This window comes from Meleagris gallopavo, chromosome 1, assembly GCF_000146605.3.
Source record: "Meleagris gallopavo isolate NT-WF06-2002-E0010 breed Aviagen turkey brand Nicholas breeding stock chromosome 1, Turkey_5.1, whole genome shotgun sequence".
Taxonomy (NCBI): domain Eukaryota; kingdom Metazoa; phylum Chordata; class Aves; order Galliformes; family Phasianidae; genus Meleagris; species Meleagris gallopavo.
Genome location: NC_015011.2, coordinates 45,059,392 through 45,085,823, shown reverse-complemented (window position 1 = coordinate 45,085,823; position 26,432 = coordinate 45,059,392). Strand labels below are relative to the sequence as shown.

At 39.3% G+C, this 26,432-nt stretch overlaps 1 protein-coding gene across 1 annotated transcript in view; it reads left to right on the top strand.

Annotated features, from left to right (window-relative positions):
- The window catches only part of ANKS1B (ankyrin repeat and sterile alpha motif domain containing 1B), a 407,884-nt gene that overhangs the window by 369,731 nt on the left and 11,721 nt on the right, over positions 1–26,432 (top strand). The window contains exons 19-22 of the mRNA XM_031552160.1: positions 1,721–1,792; positions 7,297–7,425; positions 13,184–13,255; positions 23,006–23,092. Coding sequence (XP_031408020.1) covers positions 1,721–1,792; positions 7,297–7,425; positions 13,184–13,255; positions 23,006–23,092 — 360 coding nt within the window. The remainder of the gene's footprint in view (positions 1–1,720; positions 1,793–7,296; positions 7,426–13,183; positions 13,256–23,005; positions 23,093–26,432) is intronic.

Sequence of the window (26,432 nt, the reverse complement as noted above, 5' to 3'; positions counted from 1 at the left end):
ATGCTTGGGGATGCTGCACCTGGCATGGAAATGCCTTCACTTTTCCTCTGAGGCGTAGCCTCTGATAGGCATCACAGTGACGGGCGTGGATGGAGCACCCAGAAGTAAGTTGACATGGTTGACACACAGAGGAGGGAAAAAAGATAACTAGTGCCAAGTGGTGAAATATCTGTGCATATATCCAGCTACTCCTGTGCACACCAAGTGGTGTGCAACAGGAGTAGCTGGAGGGGTGGGTGCTGCTGGCCCTGCACAGTAAACACCTGTGCGTCACAGTGGTGTCTGACTGCAATGTAGCAAGTTGCAGAGGGTGAGGCAGTGGGTAGTAAACCAAAGCCAAAGTTCTAATCAACTGATTTAATTAATTAATGCTGTTAAAATATAGAGCCTTGCATGTCACTAAGCAATACCAAAGAACTTCAAAAACAAGATAGAGAAGAAGAAATTAACTGAATATGGGAAAATTTAAGAATTACTGAAGCTGGGGAAAAGGATGTGTGTGCACGCACTTCAAATCATGAAATAAGGGATGATAACAACATTAGGCAGCCACCAGCCTGTCTAGCAGTTCAGTCATCTGTCCAAAGGGTGCCAGCCTGCCCAATGTTGACCAGAGCTGGTGGCCCAGTCTGCCGCCAGCCAGGCAGACAGATTTCAGGCTGCTAAAGGTAAGAGCAAGAGCCCTATTTCTGAGTGGAATTGCATTTTCAAGGGTTATCTGTTCTGAGCATTGATGCTGAATTCCTGCTGCTGCCAAGGACCAGCAGCGCACACTCTGCTGCTGTTAAATTACTGGTATATTAATCGCTAGCTATTCTGGATGCTGCAGTTGAATTTTTCATGCATCTCTAGTGCCTTTTGTTGCTGCCTGCCTGAGATACTGTGGGCAGTTGCTTTGTTTTAGTTGCCTCCTCGCTACTGTAAAATGTTGTCTTAGCTTTTGCTGAGGTGCCACAGATGCTTTCTTGATGATTGTCCAAACAAGGAAATATTTAACGAATGCTGGTGAACACTGCACTTGCCTAGCTCTGTTGCTTTTGTTAGAGATGCTGCGGTATGCTTACTTTGCTTGGCCTACTACACGCTATCTATAAAACAACATAGAAGGTGGAAAGAAACCTTTTTATTGCGAAGTGGAGCCATGGTCAATACCAAAGGTAATATTATTTGTACCTCTATATGCAAAGGAAATGTTGTTGGAAGGAGATGGTGGCTGACTGCTTCACTCCACTGCAGTTCTTTTCTGATAACTATTACAAAGAAAACTAATCTTTCCTGTTGACTGTATTGCAATGTTTTTCCCTTCCTCTATTGTGAAAGTCTCCAGCAGAGTGAGATTCAAATATTGAAGCTTAATTAGGGGTGTTGACTTCAAACTTCCTCCCTGCTGAAAGCTGAAAGTAACCAATATTTCTTCTACTCTCTGCATTTTCTGCTTGTGCCTGTATAACTTTATCTCTTTACATCACCAGCACTTGTAACTAAATTGTTTTCTTGTACTCACAGTTTGAAGCCTCTTCTAACATCACTGGATAAACTGTGTTTCCTTCCAGTCATCCAAAAATATTCTGTCAGCAAATAAAAAAAATTACTTTTAACAGCTGTTTTACTTCCTTCTTTAATGTTATTGCAAGCCTTTTCTTAATTATTCTTGCCTTTTGGCAGTTGCGGTGCATTAATATTTACAAGATGAGATGTAGTTTTCTGTTTATATTAGCAGTCCTCTGTCTGTGAGATCTGGACCAACCAGAATGCAGGATATCCTTTCTCATCGATCCATCAGGTTCATAATGTAAGATATAGTGATAAATGGCTACGTTGTCACTCTATGGATGTACGGTCTGTTGCTGTGCTGTTTTTTTCGGGTGTCATGTTGTTGGAATTACAAAAAAAGTTTGTAACCTGTCCACCCTCCTTTGAGACTCTGTGTGCGCGCATCGTGTATCGTGCCGTGTGGTCAGCGTATGTTGGCTGTATGATGCGCATACAGGATGTGGAGGTGCCAGCAGCTGTCTTGCTCAGTGGGAGCTTTGATTTCTGTTCCTGGTGTTGTTGTTTGCTCACTTCTTCAAAGCACGAAACAGTGTAAACAGTGCAGTTTGCACAGTTTCAGCCCCACAATGTGTTGTGCTGCCCTTTCTTGTCTTAATCTATAGGCTTTGCCCAGCTGAGGAACGTGCTGTGTTTGCAAAGGCAGTAAGGCACTTTTTGTAAATCAGAGGTAGCATAGGCAGTGCTCTGAATTTTATAACTTCTGTGGCAAAGCCTCATGTTCTGTGCAAGTGAAAGCAGAGTTGGTTATATCTATATTGCAATGTGGTGAGCACAAGAGTCAGAAGTTCAGACTTGGCCAAGTACAGCTGTTCCGAGGTTCATAGAATCATAGAATGGCTTAGGTTGGAGGGGACCTTAAATATCATCAAGTTCCAACCCTCCACTCTGGGCAGGGCTGTCCCCTACCAGCTCAGGCTGCCCTGGGCCCCATCCAAACTGGTCTTAGTTGCCAATAGGGATGGGGAATCCACAGCTCTCTGGACAGCCTGTGCCGGTGCCTCACTGCACTTCAAGTAAAGAATTTCTTCCCAACATCTAACCTAAATCTCCCCTCTTATAGTTTAAAGTTATTCCCCCTTGTCCTGTCACTGTTAGACTGTGTAAAAGTTGGTTCCCGTAAGCTACCTTCATGTCCTGGAAGGCCACAGTGAGGTCTCCTGGGAGGAGGGAGGATCTGTAGATGTTTCTGTTGTATAACTGCCTCCTCTCAGTATTTCTGGCAGGGAGGAGCCATTTTGGCTACTGGGCTTTAGTCTTTTAAAACGTAAGTACATCATGAGCCCATTTCCATAATTTCAAAAAATACATAAAAACAACTAAGAGAATAATAAGGAAATAATTAGGATTTGACTGGCCTGCAGAACATTTAAAATTCTTTCAGAGCGAAAATTATTAATTTTTCAGCAAAAAGCAGTGTATCTGTGTGCTCCAATTTACTGTTGTCATGGTAACTGATGCATGTTCCCATAACTAGTCATGAGGCTTCAACAGGTGAAGAGTTACAAGATGTAGACCTTGATAAAAACGAATATGTTCATGCCATTAAAAAACAGGCATGCTTTTCCAGAGCAGGGATGTTTTTTAACTCATTATTTTAATATAAAGATGAGGCAGAAATTAGATTTTATAGAAGTTAGTGAGATTTGACTACCTTTGATCCAGGTGCCTTTAATGCAAGTCAAATATGGTTCTCAGGGAATGAGATGAACTAAAATAATCTGTGCCACACTTGTAAAAAGGGCCTAATAGTAGTAATCTACTTCTGCAGTTCATTTGACATCAAGTATCTAACCCTTCCTAGAGCCCTGAAGTGCACATTCACCCATTTTCTGGGTTACGAAACACTGCAAGGGCATGAGAGATTGGTCTTCAAGTCTGCAACATTTGTGGTAAAAATTTGTCACTGTAAGAGCATTGGAACTCATCCATTCTGGCACCTTGTTTGAAACAGCTTTGAGATGTAAATTCTTTACCTGCAAAACGTGGAACAAAACATCTTTTTTCTCAAGGTGACTGAGGCCAGCGAGAGGAAAGACAGTGGCTAGAGACGTGGGGAGGCAGGAACACAAGAGCACAGACAGCACAATGAAAACCACGTGAGAAATTGCACAGCTGTCTGACAAGCTGTGAAGTGAGATGAGGAATAAATTATCTCCTGCCTTTCTACTTCTTCAGATAGATTAAAAAAATCACCATACCTATATTGTCTCATAAAAAATGCATAAGCTTAAACGTTTGATTATTTCTTATAATAGCAAAATAAATATTCATCAAGACAATTCATATCCTATAAGTATTTTTAAAAACTAAATTAAATATCATAGTTGGTCCTGCAAAGTCATTTACAAATGTTTCCACAGTGCTTGAAAATGTTCAGGTGCTTATTAAAGGCCTGAATCTCAGTGCATCAACCATGAGCTGTTTGACACCAGCTCCTCAGATTTGCAACTAGTTGTAATTCATATTTTTCTGCCCCCGGACTTCGTCTCAGCTCTTCTCTAGGTCAGAGATCTTCTTTCACCTTTGTATTTTAACTGAAGTTAATTGCCATCGTGACACAATCATAATCATCCTAAATCTCAGAGTTTTAGTATCTGACTTCTGTGAGTGAGCTGAAGAACTTTTTCCAATAGAGGTTTTTGGTTTTTAAGCCCAGCTGAGATTTCTGAAAAGTATTTCAGCTGCCTTAATGCTGTTTAAATATTTTCTTCCCTTCATTTTTATTTTTATTTTAAAGGAAATCAGATGGGGAATATCTAATAGGAATATATAATAGGAATTATACTTCTAAACATATTTGGCTTTGGAGAGTATCCTGTTGTAACTCAAACTAAGATCCGAATACAAGCAACAATGCAGTTTAAAAACTTAAGAATCTTGAAAACAAATAAGGGGAAATGAGACCAGAAGCTGCTTCTACTGTATATAAAGACATGTTTTATGTAGTTACAAAATAAGTTTTTCTGACTATGTATGATTCTTCATCCTGCTACATAGAATCATAGAATGGCCTGGGTTGAAAAGGACCACAATGATCATCTAGTTTCAACCCCCCTGCTATGTGCAGGGTCACCAACCAGTAGACCAGGTTGCCCAGAATCATCTCCTTAATCCATCCTAATAACCTATACCTATGATATTTATGTAGCTGTCCCTAGTAGCTGCTCCCTCTACAAACCATATGGGAGTACATGAATGTTCTTCAGCTGCAGATATCTGACAGAAACAGCGGAAATTCCCTCTCTTTGGCTTCCCTTAATCTCAGCAATATTGTGCATTTAGATCGTCCTAGAGACACATATGGCAATTGTACTGATTCTGTTTTGTCTGGTATAAAAAGAGGAAATATTTGGATGACTGTATGTATTTATGGAGTAGTTAATGGATACAAATGTACAGTCTCCTCACAGGCCCTCTCCAAGTGTGTCATACACTAGTGTTATCAGCCTGATGGAAGATTATTTCTTGTTTCCTCATGAGTATTGCTTCCTAGCTTCTGTATTAAATTGAACACATATGAGAGGTAGTCAGTTCCTCTTGTCACCACACTTCATCTTTAGAAGGAAAGAATGCAGTTCTCCATGCATTCACTCCCTTTTGTGTGAAAGATATTGAAACTATAAAATGATGTATTCATTTTACTCCTTATGTACCCTTCTTAATTCATCAGAAGCATCCATTTTCTGTACATGAGGACAGGCACAAGCAGTCCAGCACAATAAAAGGATTTGGAGCACTACCCCCTGTCCCTTATGCTGTAGAAATCCTGCTCCTCCCTGACTGCCATCTCTGGGCTTCCTTGATGGAACAACAGATGGTCAAAAGATATACTTTTATAGTTTCTCTGTCCTGAGTTCACTCCTGTTCCATTGTGATAACCTTTTGCTAATTGGTTAGAATGTACCTCCAAAGATCTATTTCCTTACACAAAAAATGCAGGAATATGTCTTTATTGGGGGAAAAAAAAAAGGGTTCTCTTAGTTAGGCCTTGAACAGTTCATTACGAACAGTTCACATGCACTGAAGTTGTGGTGGGTGTAGTTCACCTTCTCTTGTAGCCAAATGCAATCTCCTTACAATGGTGCAGGCTTTTACCCCTTCTAATATGTTTGAAACCATATTTTATAAGGAGAACTGCTTCTTAAAGAAATCAAATTCTCAATTCAGATTAAATATGACAAAGGGTTTTATAATTTAGTGGTCAGAAAGATTCATTTCTATGGATACAGAATGCCAAAACTGGAGCAATTACTACTGCTTCCCTTTTGAGGTTCAAGTAATAGCCCATAGCAAATAGACAACTTAACTAGGCAAAAAAGAAATTGCAATGCTGTATAATTTGTAGATGTACTAATAGTGTCAACATCAAGTTCAACTTGTTTTATGATGTTCACTTACTTGAAGTTTCCATATTGGCAGGGTAATGTTGATGTTTCCAGATTTATCTCTTGCTTTTCATTGCAGAGTTGTGCAAATGTGTGTCATTTCATTATTTTGTGACACATGAAAATGATGTACTTGTTTTGTTTACTCTGTCTCGATTTAATTAGTAGGATGTGATGGTTTGCCAGACTTTTGAATGTCTTCAGTGAGATTTTTTTCATGTGTTTTGATGCTTGAACAACTTCTTGATATAAAAGTCTTAACTTCTAGCCATAGTCTGCGTGAAATGATGATATCAGTTTCAACACATTTTAACAACATTACATGCACAGAAAATATACAGATATATGTGCAGGTAAAGAAAGAAGTAGGATAATCCAAGTTGAAATAATCATCTTGAAGAAGGTAAAATAGAATAGAGAGAGAAGAAGAAAGGGAGAAAGAAGGATAAGGTGCACAAAATATAGAGAGAGAAGAGGAAGGGAATTCTGAAACAGACCAGACTGGGCAAAACAGGGAGGAGTGGGGCTGGTGGCAGAGGTAAGAGGTGTTGGGAAGAGGAGGATCCCACATCTATGGAGTTGTAGATAAAAGTAGCCTCAAAGGGTTCAAACAGCCCAAATGACAGTCCAGGTCCAGTAAAACCATGTCTGAAATATTCAGTGGCAGGTGAGGCCCAGACCAGCTCTGCTGTGCTGTAGGAATTCCTCTACAGCTGTACAGCTGCGTTGAAAGGGAGGGTGCCCTCCAAAAGGTTTTGGCAACAAACTACAGTCCTACCCAGTTCCAGGAAGACAACCACACATCTCACACAATGAGAGTGATGGTGTAAAAGGGCAGTGTTAGTAACTCTACAAAGAGACATCAAGAGAAGGTGATCAAAGTAAATATTCGTAAAGAGATTAAAGAATGGCTCATGTCTGAGGAGTATATACTATGTCTGCAGATTAAAGGAAAGTCTGTTATTTAGTCATTTAAGAAAGTTAGTTATCAGTTATATGTGCTGGATAATGGAAGAATTTTTCTTGTAAAACAAAGGACAGAATTTATGAATGGCACTTTTGTGCACCTAATTATTTTTTTCAAGTGCTCTCATCCTCATGCACATATTGTAAACAATTATTTTTAAGAAAGATTTTATTCTAAATGTAAATAGATTTAATTATCATTGACCATCCCGGTAGGTGAGTTGAATTATAAACTAAATTATGAAAAATGCTGTAACTAAAATAAGTGAATGCAACTTCTACATGGCTCTATATGGATAAAATAGTGTTAATAGATCACAACAACGGAAGGCTACTTTATAGTGAATTTGACTACAATTTTTTTTATATCTTGAACAACTGTGATTTTCAGACGGGAGATTGGGGAGAGCCTTCAATTACCTTACGACCTCCAAATGAAGCCACTGCATCAACACCTGTACAATATTGGCAACATCATCCAGAGAAACTCATCTTCCAGTCATGCGATTATAAAGCATTTGTAAGTATTTATAAATTCAGTGGTTTGATTTGGAGTAAATCTTAGATTTTGAAAACTTTTTTTTCATTTATACGATTTTATCCGTCACTTTTAATGAAACAAGATATTTCCTCTGAAATACTGTAATTGTAATAAATAAGAAACAAGCATGCACAGTACATTTCGCTATGAATTTGGTGATATATATGACAGCCCATGTAGCAATAGTGATAGAGAAATGACACTATCAGTAAGTGTCTAAGTGTTGTAGAAGTGACAGTGAGAGCAAGCACCCCTACTCGTCTTCCTTCACAAATGCCTGTCTAGTGTTTATAAGACAAACAGTAAAACAACATAATATTGGCATCCTTATATCTACTTTAATGTTCAGTGCATGTTGTTTAAAATAAGTACTGCCTTGCCTGAATTTTATACACTTATTTTTGGGAATTGGAGCTGGGGAAGATGGAGGTCATGGTCCTTGAAGCAGTGATTTCCATCCATGGGATGAGGGCACATTCAGACATCACATAAATTGATGATGGCTTGAAGTAGCAGTAGCAGTCAGTTCCTTCAGGGCAGGGAGTATTTATTTTTATGTCCCAGTAGCTGTAACTCATTCCCACTTCCCATCTCTGGAGAAATGGAGCTTCTCTTCACAGCTAAAGATGATTAGTGTTGTCTGGCTGTTACACATGCTTGTGAAAGAGGGAAAGGTCTTCTGAAGTACAAAAAGATGTATCAGGTTTTTGGTTTTGTTTTTTAAATGAAAAATGTGTTTCTAAAACCTTGAGTTTGCAGTGTTAATGGGGTAGGGTTCGTATTTCTACAAATCTCAAGATGTTCCTCAGCCAACCTATTTAAACTCTTACATTTCTCCTTTTGGCTTTGCTGGAAAGCACTAGTAAAATTGCTGAACGGGGTCTTCCATTCACTTCTATTCTACAACACTGCATTCTCTTGAGAGGTGGGCATCTAATGAAGTAAGCCAACATTTCAAAAAGAAGAAGGGCTCAATAGTTCTAGTGCTTTTAGTGTAATGGTTAGGAGCTAACTGTTTGTCCTGGATATAGGTTTTAGATCCCCTTCACTTGAAGGGACTTAGATCCACAGTTCTTTTTAGAATAATGCTCTCTTTGGCAGACAGTAAGGCATTTCTGGGGAGAGCTGGGGCTGCTTAAACTGTTTTAAAGCATATCCAGAGATATAGAAATTAGAGACTAAGTAAGCACAAGTGACACACAGCCTGGATCCCTCTGAGGAGGGGCAGAAGGGGTGCTACAGACTAACTAAAGCACACCTGTATCTTCCATTTGGCCTTCGTGGGGTAGAAATAGCCATGAATGCAGTAACTGTCCATGGTCAGTAACTGGAACCTCTCACCTTTCCCAGCAAGTCGTGTTCTTAGGCTTGCTCTCTTGCTGTGCAGCATGTCAAATTGAAAAGGAAGCTTAATGACTTCTAGTTTTTTTTTTCAAATAATTTTCATAGTTATTGAATAAGTTTATTTGAAGAGTACCTCTTATCTTATTACTTGACCCAATAAATTCATGATTGGATGTAATCTTTGCACTAGGTTGAAAAGCATATAAGGCATTGAAGAAAGAAAGTTGAGATTAGCAGGAAAGAAGTAATATCACAATATCCAACATAGTGGTGATGAAGGATACATCTTTTTTTCCTAGGGACCATGCATCAATACACCATCTTAGCTCCCCCAGCTGTAATGATCTGAGCTTTATAGAGTAAAACCCTGCACTACAAAGTTCATTGTATGTGATATCACTCAGTTGAACTGACATCCTCTACATTGCTCCCTCATGCTCTGTGTCTTTAAGAAGGAACAGTTCTGAAAGGAAAGCAAAATTCCCTCACAGAATTTCAGATTCTTCTGACAACTAAACTGTACAGTACTTTTGTGATTTGTTTGTCTGTTCTTCAGTCCACTCTAGGAAGCACTTCTGAATGCCTGCAGCTGAAGACTTTTGCCATTGTGCAAAATGAGCTGCCCAGCTCTTCTCTTCCTTCCTCTTGTTATGCCATGAGCTCAAAAGCACTGTTTTTGCTTTTTTTCCTTGATGCCTGCCTAACCAGTAGCTTTCAAGTTTTACAAGCAATTCCAAATTGTTGTGCCACAGCCTATTAAAAAATAAATTTTAAAAGTTGAATTGAACTGAATTCTTCCCAGAAAAAGTCAAAGATTCCAAAGGTCACACAGCAAAGGGTCCAGAGAAAGATACATTTCAACTTAATAGGCTTTTGTGTAAATTTCTAATTTCTGAACTTGTTTTAAATCGGTTGCTCATCTGTGATATCAAGCTATCCCATCAAATTAATGCCCAAAGCCCTGTTCATGTCATCATCAAGGCCCCAGCTGGACTCACAGCTGCTAGGCTTACAAACCTTTCACATCTGCAATCCTTTAGGAATGTCCTTTATTTGTTCTTTTCTGCCTGTCCTTATTTAGTAACAGGGTTGTTGCTCATCCTTCTGGTTACAAGGCTCTGTAAAGTGTTGTTCACTAATCACCATCTTGGCTACTGTCTATGTTAAAATATTAACACATTTTCTTGTGGTCAGAGATTGCTGCAGTATACAGTGTTAACTGAAGGGTTTCAAGAAGATATCTCAGTCTAGGTCAAGAGACAAGGAAGTCAAACCAGTAGACTTTCTGTTCAGCTCCAAATTGCTTTCAGCTGTAGCAAGTTATTTTTGATCAGTTTTTTGTTTAATGTGAAGCTGGTTCACCCTCTGATTTGGTTAGATTATAGAATGGTAGAAAAGACTCCCTCGAGATCGTCAAGTCTGACAGTCAACCTGAACTACCAAGTTCCATCATTAAACCATATCCCATGCCACCTTTTAACTTAAACAGCCTTACGGTATTTCTAGGGGAAATCAATGTGACAGAATGAAGTGGGACTGGCAGCAGTGATGAGCTGCAGCATCCTCTGGGAGGAGGCTTTTGCCTTTGATACTTGCTCTCTTCCTGAAGCTCACCTATCCATTTCTCAGAAGTGAGGTGACATCTCCAGCTCCTGTGTTGCTTACTTGGGATGGAAGACTTGAGAGAAACCATGGCATTGCAGTGCAGTGGGAATGCAAAGAGATACCTGTGTGCCTGGGGAGGAGAAGACAAGCCTGCTGTCATAGAATCATAGAATCCTTAGAGCTGGAAGGGACCTTTAAAGGTCATCTAGTCCAACTCCCCTGCAATAAATATGTACATCCACAGCTAGATCAGGTTGCTCAGGGCCTGATCCAGCCTTGCCTTGAAAGTTTCCAGGGACAAAACATCCACCACATTTCTGGGCAACCTGTTCCAGTGCCTCACTACCCTCACTGTAAAATACTTTCTCCTTATATCCAACTTAAATCTACCCTCTCCCCTGTTCTATCACCACAGACCCTGCTCGAGAGTCTGTCCCCTTCTTTCCTGGATACTGAAAGGCTGCTGTCAGGTCTCCCAGAGCCTTTTCTTCTCCAGGCTGAACAGCCCCAGCTCTCTCAGCCTGTCTTCATACTGGAGGTGTTCCATCCCTTGGGTCATTTTTTTTTTGTACTTCTCTAGACATGCTCCAACAGGACTGTCTCTCCTGTACTGAGGACTCCACATCTGGACGCAGTACTTCTGGTGAAGTCTCACCAGCAGAGTAGAGGGGTAGGATCACCTCCCTCGACATGCTGGCCACGCTTCTTTTGATGCAGCCTGGGATATGGTTGGCTTTCTGGGCTGCAAGGGCACATTGCTGGCTCATGTCGAGATTGCCATCCACCAGTGCCTCCAGATCTTTTTCAGTAAGGCTGTGCTCAATCCTTTCATTCTCCGTCTTGTATCGGTAGTGGGTGTTGCCTTGACCCAGATGCAAGACCTTGCATTTGGATTTGTTGAACTTCAAGAGGTTCACCTGGGCCCATTGCTCAAGCCTGTCCAGGTCCCACTGGATGGCATCCCATCCCTCTGGTATGCTGACGGCACCCCACAGCTTGGTGTCATCAGCAAACTTGCTGAGGATGCACTCGACTCCACTGTCAATGCCATTGATGAAGATATTAAAAGAATATCAGTCCCAGCACTGACCCCTGTGGGATACCACTCATCACTCATCTCCATTCAGATGCTGAGCCATTGACCACTACTCTCTGGACTAGATCCTGCAGCCAGTTCTTCGTCAATTGAACAGTCCACCCATCAAATCCATATCTTTCCAATTTGGAGAGAAAGATGTTTTGGGGTACCATGTCAAAGGCCTTACTGAAGTCAAGATAGGTGACATCAGTGGCTCTTCCCTTGTTTACTGATGCAGTTACACCATCATAAAAGGCCACTAGGTTGATCAAGCAGGATTTGCCCATGCTGATTTTCCCATATCACCTTGTTTTCTTCCATGTGCTTTAGCTTAGCTTCTAGGAGGATCTGCTCCATGATTTACAAATCGGTAGTTCCTGGGGTCACCCTTTTTATCCTTCTTAAAAATGGGTGTGATGCTGCATTTTTTTCCAGTCACCACAGCTCACTGTCATGACTTTTCAAATATCATTGACTGTGGCCTGGTAACTACATCGTTAATTCCATTAGGATCTGGGATGCTCACTGGGACCCATTGACTAGTAGATGTTCAGGTTCCTTAAGTGGTCATGAACCTGATCTTCACTTACAGTGGGAGGGATGTTGCTTCCCCTATCCCCTCCTACCAAACCAAACATTTGATGGTTGTGTGACAAGCAGTTATCTGAGAAGACCAAGGCAAAAAAATTAAGTACTTCAGCCTTCACCTTGTCTATTGTTACCAGCTTGCCTGTGTCTTTCACTAGAGAGAGTATACTCTTCCAGACTTTCCTTTTTCAGGTACCTGTAGATGCCTTTCTTGTTCTTCTTGGCATCCCTGGTAAGTTTAGTTTAAGCTGGGCAGAGCTCCCAGAGCAATACCTCCAGTGGAGCAGAGTCTGCTGCCAGAGTGTGGAGGGTGCCCACACCAGCACATCACATTGTGAGGAAGAGGAGTTGGGAGAGGGGACTTGTCAGGAAGGCACAGCTTTGCATGCCAAGTTAGGAGAGGGGACTCGTCAGAAAGGCACAGCTTTGCATGCCAAGTTAGGAAAGGGGACTTGTCAGAAAGGCACAGCTTTGCATGCCCTGGGATGGCAGCTTCTAGCAGGCTGAGCCAGGGCCCAGCCAGAACTCTGTGTTGCCTCTCACTCTGCCTCATTCAGATTCAATAACAGCTTCAAAATAATAGTCCAAGGTCAGCCTTTTCTTAGGAAAAGATAATTGTTTAAGCTAGTTTTCATCTCAGATCTATTTTCTGTTTACTGACATCAAGCACTGTTTGCTCACAGAGTGGTTACAGATTGAATACAAAGAGGTTAGCATCTCTGCTGCCCTTCACATCCATGATTGTACACAGAGCGATACAAGTTTGGCAGATAGCAGCAAAAAGAAAGCAGATTCTCCATTTTGTAATCAAATGGCATTTTTTGGATGGAACCTGTAGTGTTTGATTGTTGCTTGAGTGGTGGAGATGATAAGCTAGAATATTTCAGGTGCTGTTTCCGAGGGCTCTGGCTGATTTTAACACTGCTGATGCTGTGCATTCCTGTTTCATAGATTGAGTTAGCACCATTTTAAGTGATCTGTCAGAGAACTGCAGGGTAAAACCACACAACGTTGAACTGTCTGGTACCACTGTGGTTTTTGAGACTTTTTTAATGCATTTCTGCTTATGTTTGTCTGTTTTGAAATTTAAGCTGTGTGAAGTTTAATGGATTTTTATTTTAGTATTTAGGTTCTATGCTGGTAAAAGAGTTAAGAGGCACAGAGTCAACACAGGATGCATGTGCAAAGATGAGGGTAAGTTATTGAATCTACTTCCATCTTTAATCCTTATAGTATTAAATCATGTTGGCTGCTGATTACTTGTACGGTACCTTTTTTGGTATTGTGTTATGCATTTGTTTTCCTCTGCCATTGGCATTCAGTAGGAAGCCTGTTGGAGTAATAGCAGAATTTGAAGGTAGATTTTATTTTGCATGTAATCTAAGAAAAGCAAATGCATACGTTACGTCCTGTATTTTCTCTTGAATCTTTGAGACTGTTTCAGAGTACTTGTCACACGTTTTAAGCATGCCTAATAAACAGAAATAATTTATAGCTCATATATGATAATAGAGATTGAATTGAGTACATCAAATATATGCTAGTAAGTATATTAATGTTTCCAAATTTACTGTTCTTTACATTATACGGCATGATGTCTACATCATGCAGATGCCTGTACCCACATTAGTATTCTCATGTATTATGAATTGCTGTTGTTTTGGTTGGAAGATGAAAAGGATACTAATAATGTGTGATCTATTAGTGGAGCAGTAGTTTGACTTCCTTCAGTCTTGTAAGAATATGTTATACTGTTGCTCTTTGGCCTGATTTTGGTTTCTAGGAAATTACTATGAGGCTCAGTCTGTCTTAAACATACTACTGCCAGAAACTGAAAACAGCACCAGACCAACTCCATTCCCAATTGTATCTGGAGTAAAAATGCTCATAGTTATAGAGATAGAGCATATCGTGGTCTGGCATAATTAATTAATTGTTTGGTGGTCTGCTGATGATGTAAAATTATGTAGTTGAATGAGTGAAATCCTTTATTTTATGGATCATAAGTCTTTGAAGCAAGATGCCTCTGAGCACTAGATATAGCACTTGGATTAATTATAAAGCTAGAAGACATGTAAAATTTATGCAGTCAGACAGCCATTTTCTACTGGTTACATATCTACAGTGCTCAGACTACTGTACAAGCCATGTAAGCTAAAGGCTAACAGTAATTCATATTTACTAGATTGCCTGAAGATCTGTTGTTTCTTGGCTAATCACATGCTAATCATTCTTTACCTGGCATTAAACTTATCTTATTAAAACTATAACTTGACACGTGGAGATCTATAGTCACATACACTTGTTCTGGGAGATTAACTGAGTCAGCTTGTATACCATCTTCCAACTCTGTTTTCAAACTGTAAAACATAGCATTTCAGTTTTTTAGGATGCAGATCTTAGGGCAGAATTTGACACCATAGCAGCATATGACATCTTCAGTAAGTTATGTGACTGAACTAGGAAGCTAAACATCAAAAAAGTCGCTTAATAATTTATAGCATTTTTAAGTTTTTTTTTAAAATATGCTATGAGCTTGGCAAGTTTAAATTATGTACCTGAAAAAACTGTTTGAAAACTAGTTTAATTTAAAGGTGTTGGGTTTTTTTTCCCCATAAAAATGATGGAGTTAAACGAACAGTCTATAGAGCCATACAGGGCACTTACATATACATCATCACTGTATTGTCTATGTATATTTTTTTATATTCTATTTTGAAACCATTATGCTGAGAGAATATTTGCCAGTTTGAGTGATTTTTATTTTTTTTTATTGCAATGAGACTTGAATGAAACAATTCTAAATCAGAATTTCATCTATCCTTTCTAGGTATTCCTTTTTATCATGTTCCTATTCAAATCAGAAGCAAAAAACATTGACTTAATGAGAACAGATTATTATCTTAGGAAAAGTATACCAATGATAAGAACATTTGTTCTTTCCAAAACTATGTCTTTGTGGATATATTCTGTATGTTGGTGTCTCTGAATTGGGAGTGCAGGTTGTCCTAAGCCATTCTGAACTTTAATGCAATGTTCATTATTGTTAAGTACCGCTGAGATGTCATTGAAAATGTGTCTTCTTTCACAGTTACATTTTACTTTAAATGTACTGAATGGGACCTTTCACGTACTAAAAAGAACTGAAAAGCTAGATGCATTATCTTACATCTCAGGTACCTAATTCTGTCCACTTGTCCAGTCTCTTATGTATAACCATATTCAAGTTATATGCAAGGCTATATTAATGTGATAGGCATTTTCAGTTTTTGTATTTGTTTTATTTTTCCATTTATTTCAAAACTATAGCTGAACTCTATGCTGAAATCTGAAATCTGAAACAAAAAGGGGGAGGAATACATTACCTGAACCTTGTATTTTGTTGGGGTCCTTCCCAAGAAATTTTTAATCTTTCTGGAGTCTGCTAGATAATGATTTTTAAGCAGAGTATATAAAACTTGTCTTGGCCATCCACCCATCCATTGTGCTTCCCATCATTGTGCTCCAGCAGGGCACACGATGGATTTGTTGGTGAAAAATCATGCGGATGTATTAGATGGAGTTCAACAAGATAGTAGGGTTATATGTGCTTTTTGTTCCCACCCAAGTGGCAGACCCTTACAGCCATCCAAAATTACAGATATTTGGCAAGAATTGTGCCTCTCAGAGGGATTATACTTTACTGTTCCAATCACTTATTTGTGCTTTAAGAATAGATTTATATTTTATGGTTTCCTATTTGTTTCCAGCTATTTTCTTTCACAGACTTCCTTTGCAATTGACAGTGCTGTCTCCTTATCTCCCTTCCTCACCTGCTGTAAATTGACCTTTGCTACTTGGAGATTAAATCTCACTGTCCTGACCAGGACAGACATATTAATTTTATTTCAGAGATGTCTTCAAGAAATTAGGGGCTTTCATCTTTCTCACCATGGAACAGAAAATATTACAAGCTGTGTTTGCAGTCCAATTACCACCTTCACTTCAAATCACCATAGGAACAGGAAGAGAGAATAAAATGTTTACATCAAAATAAAGAAAAGGAATAAAGTTTAATGGCATCTGGGAAGAGACTTGTTTTCTGCAGTAGACTCTATCAGGCATTTATACATCTGAATTGTGAATTCCTTAATTCTGTAAAAAGGGCATGGTTTTCTGCTTACTGGCACAAGTGTGATAGCAAGGTAGACTCTTTCCTTAAGGTGATGTTAAATCACTATGTTGGGTACATGGATTGCAATCTGAAACAATCAGATATTTACTGCAGCAGCTGGGAACTGAGAATCTGTTCTTGGATCCTGACACCTTCCTGAACATAACATATTTTTCTTAGAATTTTTTTTATTAGAAAAGAAGTTTCAATTTCAAGTCAAAGCTCTGGGGAACTAGTGATGTAATTCTATTCAAAAAGCCTGTGTTTATATATCTTGCTGACTTAGGACCAAAAAGTCAAAGTTGGAACTGTCACGAAATCTGTTTCCCATATCTCTGGAGAGGAAGATGAGACAGAGTTGCCTCTTTCTCTGCTAGCAGAAAAGTGGAGTAGGGTCTGGAGCATTCCTTCCTTACTCCTTCCTGCATAAAGAAGTTGGATGCAGATGACAGTCTGCTTATTTCTGCTAATCCCTTTCTGCTTCTCAATTCCCATTTCTCCCCTAGAAGTAGAAGAGAACTACTGCCCTTCATATGCTTCCAATGAAACTAGGGAGGCAAATACCACATCAGGAGAAAATACTGCGTTTGAGATCTAGTGGATTCTCTGATTGCTGTGCTCTTAGGGCATGTAGCTCTCTATCTCTAGCTTGGCAGGGCCTGCAGTGAAACAGCTGCACGCATATACCTCTCAAAAGGGAAAAAAAGAAGTGGTGGGAAGTCTTCAGGCCATTCAGTCCTTCTGCATATCCCCATCACTCCATTCCGTGTTGTTCAGAGGACTGTATATCCTTGATCTCTGACAAGAATCCAAGGTGCAAAAGGGACACACGGCTCTGTCAGCAGCAGATGATTATGTACAGATACTGCAAAAGCAAGGAGATCTAATTCTCAAGCAGATGAGTTGCAGGTGCATCCCCTGTGCAATATTCACATTAATGGCGTAGCTTGGAGGCATCCACTAATTGTAGAGAAGTAAACAGTCTTGTGCCATGGGGATTACAGATGCTATCATATTTCAAGAGGTATTACATTATGTCACTGATGCATTTTTAAGCCTTTTGGACTGAGAGAAGTTAGTAAATATTTGTTACAAGGCAGAACGCATTTTCAAAATGAGCTTTAAAACTACTCAGTCAAAAGTGAGTTTTGCATTTTTGTTTCATCTCATATATGGTATTGTCAACGTGATTCATTCAGAAACAAATGTTTAACAAGGCTTCATAAGCCTTACATAAGTAACAGACTTTCAGATATGATAGTAGGTGGTACCAATACATGTTCCGAAATGTGCAGTTTGATGCCACTTGGAATTAGTAGCTGCTACCAGTATGGGAAAGTGTTGAATGAAGTGGATTCCAGTGCGTAGTTGAACAGTAACATTGCCAGCTGTAGTCTTCAGATAGCTATTAAAAAGCAATATAGGACAGAACTAGCAGATTCATTTGCAAAAGTAAAAAGCCAAGAGAAATCTTTACAGGCTCATAAACTTGTAAACAAAATTTACCTATTAAGTTGTTAGTGATTCAGCACAGTAGAATTCTGTCTTTCCTCTGTGTATTTGCAAGATCAAATATAATGACATATGCAATAAAAGCTATAGATGAACGTGGTTTAATTTTGGTCAGCATGCAAAAGTTGAGTAATCTAACTATAGATGTACTTCTGTGCATGTATAAGTACATGAGAGTGGTCAAGGTGGCAAAGTAGAAGCACCAGTGAACCCTGATACCTTCTGGCGGGAAATAAATAAATGAGGTGGATTAAGCACTATGCTACAATGTATCAAGTGGATATGCAAGCACCTTAATTTGGACACCATCCTACGAGTGCATCTTAATTTCTTCTTCAGCTCCTTCGTGTCTGTGTATGTGCACAGAGATGCCGTGTTTTGTACACTGCGAGAATATTCAGAAGTGATAGATTAATGCTCTCAGTTCTGCATAGAACAAGGTATTGCAGTACAATCTCATCTTGAAAAGATTAAAGGCCCTTTAGCATTATATGTTTCATATGTGCATATGTTTCCTTTTTAAAAGGAAACAGCTAGTTTGTATTCCTTTATTCACAGAGAAAAAAAAAACCCTCTCCTCTTAAGTCATCATTGGCTAATTTGATTTGATGAGTACAGTGGTTGGGTGGATTTCAAATTCAGTTATCTGGACTTCAGTTTGTATTCTAAATAAACATCTGGCAGTTCTGCACAGCCTTTAGCTCAAAATCAAAAGATGAGAGGAAATGCTTCACTCAGGACAATTTGTAGTACTACAGAAATCTATTTGGAATCCACTTGTGAGTATTGGCTTTGTTTTGTTTTGTTTTGTGTTATTTTGTTTTTTCCATGAAACTAAGGAAAATTCATAAACAGGTTTGGAAACAACAACAAGAACCCCAGGCTACTCTTTCCTTTTCCATAAAACATCTTCAGAGCTGAGCATGCTATCTCTTCCTCTGTCCCCCTGCTCCTGTATCCCTTTATGAACGTTCTTAAAGAAGGAACTGAATGCAGTCTAGGAAGTTCCTTCTTAAAGAAGGAACTGTCTAAGGCTAGGCAGAGGTTTGGTACCATGCTGTGTAATGGCAGCAATAGATTCAGATACTGACTCATAGGATCTTAAATCCCAGCCTTTACTGTGTAAACAATCACTGTGCTAACCAGGCAGTTGTGCAGAAGGTGCCTTCCTCTTGAAGGAGGTCATCAACATTTGGAATGTTGGGTGGAGGAGGGCACTTACTGAATTGTGTGAACCCACTGCTGGCTCCAGTGGCTATTTCCGATGGACTGGCCATAAGTACATTTGCAGGAAGCAATTTTTTTTTGTAGAAGTCAGCTAGAGAAAAGAAGAAGCTCATTTAGAAAGTCAGGCATGCCAGCAGTGTGGCTGGTACTCCCACTAACTTCCAGGAACATAGCATGTTTTTGTCCATAGATATCTTATTTATTCCTATACTGGGACTCCTCTCTCTTCTTTTTCCTTGGAAGGAAAGGGGTATTCTTATTCCTTAGAAAAGTCTATTAGCCAAGGAAGCAGCACACAGCTGCCATGCATCAAAATAAGGGAGAGATTTCTATTACTGACCGACTGTCTTTATTCTGAAGAAGAGACTGTGTCTTTTGGGGAGTCTAAGGAAGTTGAACAAATGTCACATTAGATTTAGGATGGCAGTGTTTTTCTCCATCTTCCTGTGTCTGCAGTCAGGCTTGCTTTATGGTTCTTGTGCTTTGTATGGAGTGCTTCTACATCAGCATCTACCTGTCCCATAGGAGGTATTTCAGAAGTGGGACAAAATCTCACTCTGTGGCATGCAAACTTACTGCATTAAGACTCCTCACTGCAGTGTGCTTGAGGAGACAGGACATGCACATCTGTCCTTATGACCAACAGATCATCTGGCAATGGCAGAGAGACAGGCAATGGCAATGAGCCTAGAATATGCTCACTTTTCATCCAGCTGATTATCCTAAAGTTGCTTATTAAAATAAAGAGCCAAAGTTACAGTCACAAACCACGGAGTTCATTATAACTCTGACCAGTTACAGGCTAGTGAGCACTTGCCCAAAGACAGGGTCCTGTCACTATAATTATTTCTACTTGAGATAAAATCCAGTCCTGCTACCATGATGTGAACATGCCTTGGAGCATTAGACCGTATGCCAATACACACGACATCCTGTGCCAGTCTTCAACTGTAGGTCCTATACCTTTGGCCCAGGTCCATATGCTTCCCATAGAGGCACCAGATGGACAAAAATATTCTGTCATCTCATCATGTCCTCAACAGTGGTGGTTAGAACCTGAAAAGCATGAGAAAAGAAAGTACTGCTGCCTGTGTCCCACCTTCTCAGATTCTAGTCACAGGCACCAGCAGAGATGCCCACTTGGCCTGCACAGAGGTGCAAAATGTCTGACCATAAAAGCTCTGGGATGACTGTCAACATCCTAGAATCTAGAGCCAAAGCAGTTACAGTGCCTGAGCAAGTACTATTTGTATTGTATCTCTGAAAACTCACATTGCACATCCTGGCAGCCATCCCCTCCACCAAAGAAGAAATGAACAACAAACAAATAATATGAGCTCACCATGGCAACTCGAAACTATTGAAGACTGCAAGCCACTCAGAAATAGTAATTTTTTGATGGACTTCAGTTCATCTGTCACTGGGAGAGAAGTAGGAGGAATAGAGTGTGTGTTTTTCGTGATAGTACTATCCCTCACCAAGGATATTATCCCACTGCCCAACTCTTTGTTGCAACAGGCATACCCATGTGTAGAGTTGTTTCACAATCATGTTTCTATGCTGGACTTCTATCTTCCAGAGCATATCTGCATGAATGAATCCTGCAGTTATTTTGGTTTGCAAGTTGATAAGGGATGTCCACTGCTCTTTACCAGCTGAGACAATTTGGTTTAATGAATTGCAAATATCCATCGGTCTCTGATTCATTTCCTAATTTGGCATATGCAGATTAATAGCATCTTGATGAGCTTTTTTACTCAGATGCCATCTTCTGGTCTTCACAGACTTCCTTAAATATGAAAGATCAGGTCTCCTCTAGACAGACCCCACTAAATGTGAGGCACATAAGGAAGATGATTAAAGTACAAACCACTGGTCTAGATGAAAGAGGACTCTCAGATGGCTGTTGCAACATTGCCAACAGGAAATTTAACCTTCATGGCAAATGGCAGATAGTGCAAGTTAGACCAAAAAGCTAAACTCAGTAGCCATATTTGTATGGGAGGAGGGGAGGAATTTTGCTGCTAAGGCAGCGAATAAGGAGGTAATTACAATAATCAAAAAGAAAGACAAAGAGCTCTTGAGTGTAGGTGTCGGGATAGAAAGAAAGGACAGAAGTTGGTTGATTGCTGGGTTACCAGATGATGAGAGTGAAGTTGTCATATTTGTGAATGTTTTGCCTGGATGTAAGCATATATGGGGTATATTGCTTGTTATTCTGTTGGGTGTATGTACTGCAGTTTCTGTACAGTCACTGTCAGGCTTTGTGTGCATTGAAATTCTTTGTTATGAAAAGAGTCACTTGAGATCTATTATAGAGAAGCGCAGGTATGTGCTCCCTCTGATTTTGGCAGAGACAGTTTTGTTTTGTACTCAGAAAGATGTGATTCAGATTAGTGTCCTTCTTCAGATTTTGTTAGATTTTTCAGCACGTCTTATCATCAAAAAAAAACGAGTACATTTTCAGGGAGTGTCCAGGCTTCTGGGTGAAAGAAGCCTTCTCCAGGATAAATGGACAGATGAGTCTCATTGTCTGATACTGAATAGTACGATAGTCTTCTCCATTACATGTATGGGAAGGGCTCTTTTTGAGACTTACATTAGAAATTCTTGCTTTCACTGCATGCAACACTAATTGTAGAACTTGGTTGGCTGTGTAGCTTTGAACGTTATGTTGGCAAAAACGGAGTCACATTTGATTTGGGCAGGAATAAGATCAGAAAAGAAACTTACTTGCAGTTTTGTCTTTTTTTTTTTTTTTCTTTTAAGCTTCATTTGTTTTCCCTTTGGTGTTGCCATCAACTATTTTTCAGACAGATTTTTTTTTTCAGATACAGTCGGTATTTTCAAGTTTAAATCTTTGCTGTTAAATTTCTATTGAACAATACGAAACCGCTGCTACTACTCATGTTCAGCTTCTCTTGTAAACTTTTAGGATGGCAGTTCTAGACCTTTCAACGTGGTTGCACCCTCATTCTGTGTGCTGATATTTCTTCATATTTCTTCATGTTTAATTATCTGAACTTAGGTTTTCCTCTCAAGAAAATGTCTGCTTGCTTTCTATGATCATTTGTAGACATTACCATGGGTGAGCATTTGCTGAACTTTGTGTACATTTTTTATCTGTAGTAGCTTTGTATAGAATAGTCCTCTCGATAACTGTTTTCACCTTAAAAGAATTCAGACCATATCTAAACTACGTGATGTTTGTTTTTCCTTTTCTTTCTTCAGAAAACTTAATTCATAAACTAATCAAGAGGTTTTCTGCAGAGAATTTAAGTCTATTCCAAATATATGCCCAATCTGTTTGCCAGGAAATATCTTAGCTGTGTGCCTCATGTTGAAGGCACGCGTGGAAGAAAAATAGCTTAATACAAAGACATGAACTGTAGGTAAAAGAACCTGGCCACTGAGGGAATGCAGAATAAGCCTTTGTGTTAATTCATGTGTAAAGCCAACTGCAATAACAACCACGTTGGAGGAAGTGCGGTTGGTTAGGCTTTACAAGATTCAGCATCGGGCTGACAAGTTGACTGGCAGGCCTGGAGGGCTGCAGGCATATCTCATGTCACAAATATAGCTGCAAGAAAGTGAGAGAGAGTGAAATATTCGTAAGTAACAACTAATTGCAGCAAAGAAGTAGTTCCACAAAATGTACTGTCCGTTTTTCCAACTAAAGGAAGGTCAGGAGGAGGAGAAGAGAGGCGGGGGTGAATGGGGCACATCAGATGGATGTTTTAAACGTGTGTATTTTAGGAAATCCCTGATTACCTGACCGGTCACTTTATGTATGGCAAATGCCATTCTCTTCGTATCACTCTGGGAAAAAGGAGAGATTTTATCATCCGTGCTACAAACTGCAGGGCTCTTTTTAGTTTTATAACTACAAGGCAGCTATTTCAAAAGCCCAAAGATCAGTCAGCTCAAGAAAAAGACAAATATTTGAATAAGTACCTTTTGTTTAACTGAAGCATTTTGTTGGAAGAAGAAGAGAAAGAATGCTGTTTTTTCAGTGCATTACAACTCCAACAGCATCTTCATTTTTGTTCCAGAAGTCTACGGAACAAATGAAGAAAGTGCCAACCATTGTCCTGTCTGTCTCATACAAAGGAGTCAAATTTATTGATGCAACAAATAAGGTATGTGCAATCACTGAATATCAGCTTTTTCTTCCTCTCAGATAGGAATACTTATGAGGTTGGCTCTGTTAGAGCACCGGGCCATAAAGGGGACAGATTTGCACTGTATGCTTCCTTTCTTTTTTCTCTTCTCTCTGCAATTGATGTAATCTTACTGTCACTCTCCAGAAGCTCTGTCTGGAGGTTGAGTGAAGCACCTTTAATGGCTCAGTTGGAGAACATTGTGTCCAGCCTGACATTAAAAGGCAAACTCATGACAACAGACATTTGGCAAAGGGCCTCCGCAAAATCCTTTACCATATTCTTCCCCGTGCAATTCCTTAAACATGCAGAAAATATGTATGTTTTTTCTTCAATGTAGTTTTTGGTAAAAAATAAAAATATGAAGACGTATCAATAACCAAAGGTTTTATCCAGGACCAGCCATTATAAGAAAGCATACCCAGTGAGCCTTGGGTATGCTTTCCAAATGTCAGTGCCTCTCCAACAACTATTTTCCTGGTACTTCCCATCTGACCCCCTGAACTGCTGCAGCTTCATAACAGTTGTTATTCCATATTGTGTTCATTTTCCTATGTGGCCCGGCAAGGCCTCTGTGCTTTGTGTCTTACATTTCAAAATAGATCCAGCTTTTTTTTGTTTTTAAATTTATTTATAAGACAGAAATTGAGAGATTGGAGAATTCGGTGATGGATAGAACAATGAGTCAATGAGTTATTGCTTAGCCGAAGTAAAATGTAAAATCCTTGTAAAATGTAAAATGCTCCTTGTAAAAAGGAGTAAAATAATGTATGGATTTCTCTTCTCTCGTCTAAGACAGCAAGAAAATGCAGACCACAGTGATGCTTGCATGTGAATATAATTTTTTTTTCTGTTATGTGACTAAAATGCACCAAGCAATATGAAAACTCAGACAACTCGACTACCCCATCAAGTTAATAATGTGTGTAACTGCTTTGTGTTGCTGTGCATTCAGACCACACCATACATCTAACCCAGTATCCTTCAAACCTGACAAAACAGGCAGTTTTTAAAGTGGAAGGTTTTAAGTGAAAGAATGAAAGTAGATTTGTGATCTTCTGATACAGTAGCACTGCCAGGGCTAGAAGATGGCACGAAATAAAGCTGAAATACATATTATGTCAAGTCTAAAGTATTTGCCAGTGCAGAGAGGCCAGGGATTCCTGTCAACTCTTTTTTCTTCCATTAAGTCAAAATGGAGCTTCTGCAGCCTTCATTTCCTTTATGTTCTCTGATGTGCTGGACATAAATCAGGACATTGTAATACTATTAGTTCCAACTTGGATAAAGCTGTTTTCAGCACTAAAATCTTCTCTATAGCGTAAGAGATGTAACTTCAGTGTCTTTAGGTTTAAAAAAAACTAGATCAGGAGAACAAAAGGAGCCTCCAGTACTTCTTTGCACAGTGCATCTATTCTTATGTAAGATGGAAACTTGAAAGAATTTGGGCAAAGAGTATTAGGTGGCTCTAGACCAATCCCACTGGAACTTATGCCTAGTAGTGTAACAGTTGTAGTTGATCGAGATAAATAACGCCACAGTCCTGTGTGTTTTCTCAAAGTGGTAGAATGCTTTCTCTTCCGTTCAAAATCTGCACTGCCTTTCCCTTCTGTAAAAACCAGGTAATAGCCTGCAGCCCTCCCAGGAGCATTGTTATCAGCCTTGTCCACAGTGTGCTGTACTCAATTCCTTCGAGACCCAAAACAGATTAGCACCAAGGTGAGACCCTTTTCCGACTTGTACTGCTTCTGTGCAAGATTATAGTTGGCAGAGCTGGGCACCACTTGGCAATAAATGCATACTTTTAAATGACAAAAATAGCCGGCATTTATGTGCTTGAAAACTCAGCTTTCATTGCTGCTCATCCTTTTACTTTATTCCTCCAAGCTGAGAATCTGTATCCTGAGTTAAAGCAGGCAAAGCTTCAGGTAACAAAGAGGCTCTGACCTCATTCCACTAAAGCTATTTCAGTGGCACCTTGAAGTTTGGCATGACACCACTTCGACATGACACCATTTCTTTGCAAGTGAGGCCAGAGAGAAATTGCTGCATAGACAAAGCAGGCTTTGAGAAATTTCTCATGGATCACAGCTAACCCTAACTGCTGGATAATTTCTGTGAGGAGAATTGTCTAACACAAAGTAGGCAAGTAAAGAGAAGGCTGCTAATCAAAGCTTGGTATCTCAATGGTATTGCCTTGGCAGAAGCAGAACTGACTTTCACCTTCCCTGCTTTTTCTGAAGCTCTGGAGATTGCTTTTGACAAACTGAGAGATAATTTTTAGAACAACAATTTTACATTCTCAGTAAAGAGAAGATCATACCAAGCACAGCAAACTGATAACTTTATAATAACTTTATAACTTTATAATTTCTAGTGACTAAGACTTTTGGTCTGCTGGAGTTCTGACCCTAGGAAACAGCAAATGCATGCATTGAAAATATGTCTAATTTTGAAAGAAAGTCAGAGAGGATAATCCTGTAGAAGTTAGGGGAAAACCTATTTCACTGCTAACTTCCGTCCGCGAGATTTATTTCAGACACACCTTATTTTATTCAAAACAAAGTTAAAATGAGTGTGTTTCCAAACTTCACTTGGTTTAAAATTAAACACTAAAATAAGCTCTAAAACACAAAGCCCTATCCCAATCTCAAGTGACCTAGGAAAAGTTGCAGCATAGCAGATCTCTTTTCACACAGCATATAACTTCAGGTGGTTACTTAGTGGCTCATGATTTGGCATAAAAATGATTTAAAGACCTTTCAAGGTTTAATTCTTTCTGCTTTTTAACCTACAATGTTGACGCTACAACATCAATGAGAGTATATCACAGCTCTATCTGTAGATATCTAAATGCCTGGTTTTGTTAGAATTGTCATTCTCCCCAAAATCTTTCCTGAGGGTAAAAGTTACCAATTTGAGAACAAAGGAAATAAAAGTAACATAAAAAGCCAGTAGTCATTAAGCAGAGATTATACGTGTCATTATAAATTGGCATATATTGAAACATAAGTACTGTTTCTGTAACTTTAATGAATAATGCATTAAACAGAAATAATCAAGTATGTTGCAACAGTGTAAGATTAAGAGGATTATATCATGTCTTCAGTAACATTCTTCTTATCGTGTTTTCTTCTGTAATTTGGAATTTGGGATACTTTTTATTAAGATTTTTTTTCCTCAAGCTGTTATTTCTTTAATTACATATATTAATTTGTCTTTTAGAAAACTTGACACCTACATACAAGGGGGAGAGCAAATGAAAGAGGATACGGCAAAGAATTCTAAGTGACTTAGTTGCATATGTTTCCCATTCTTA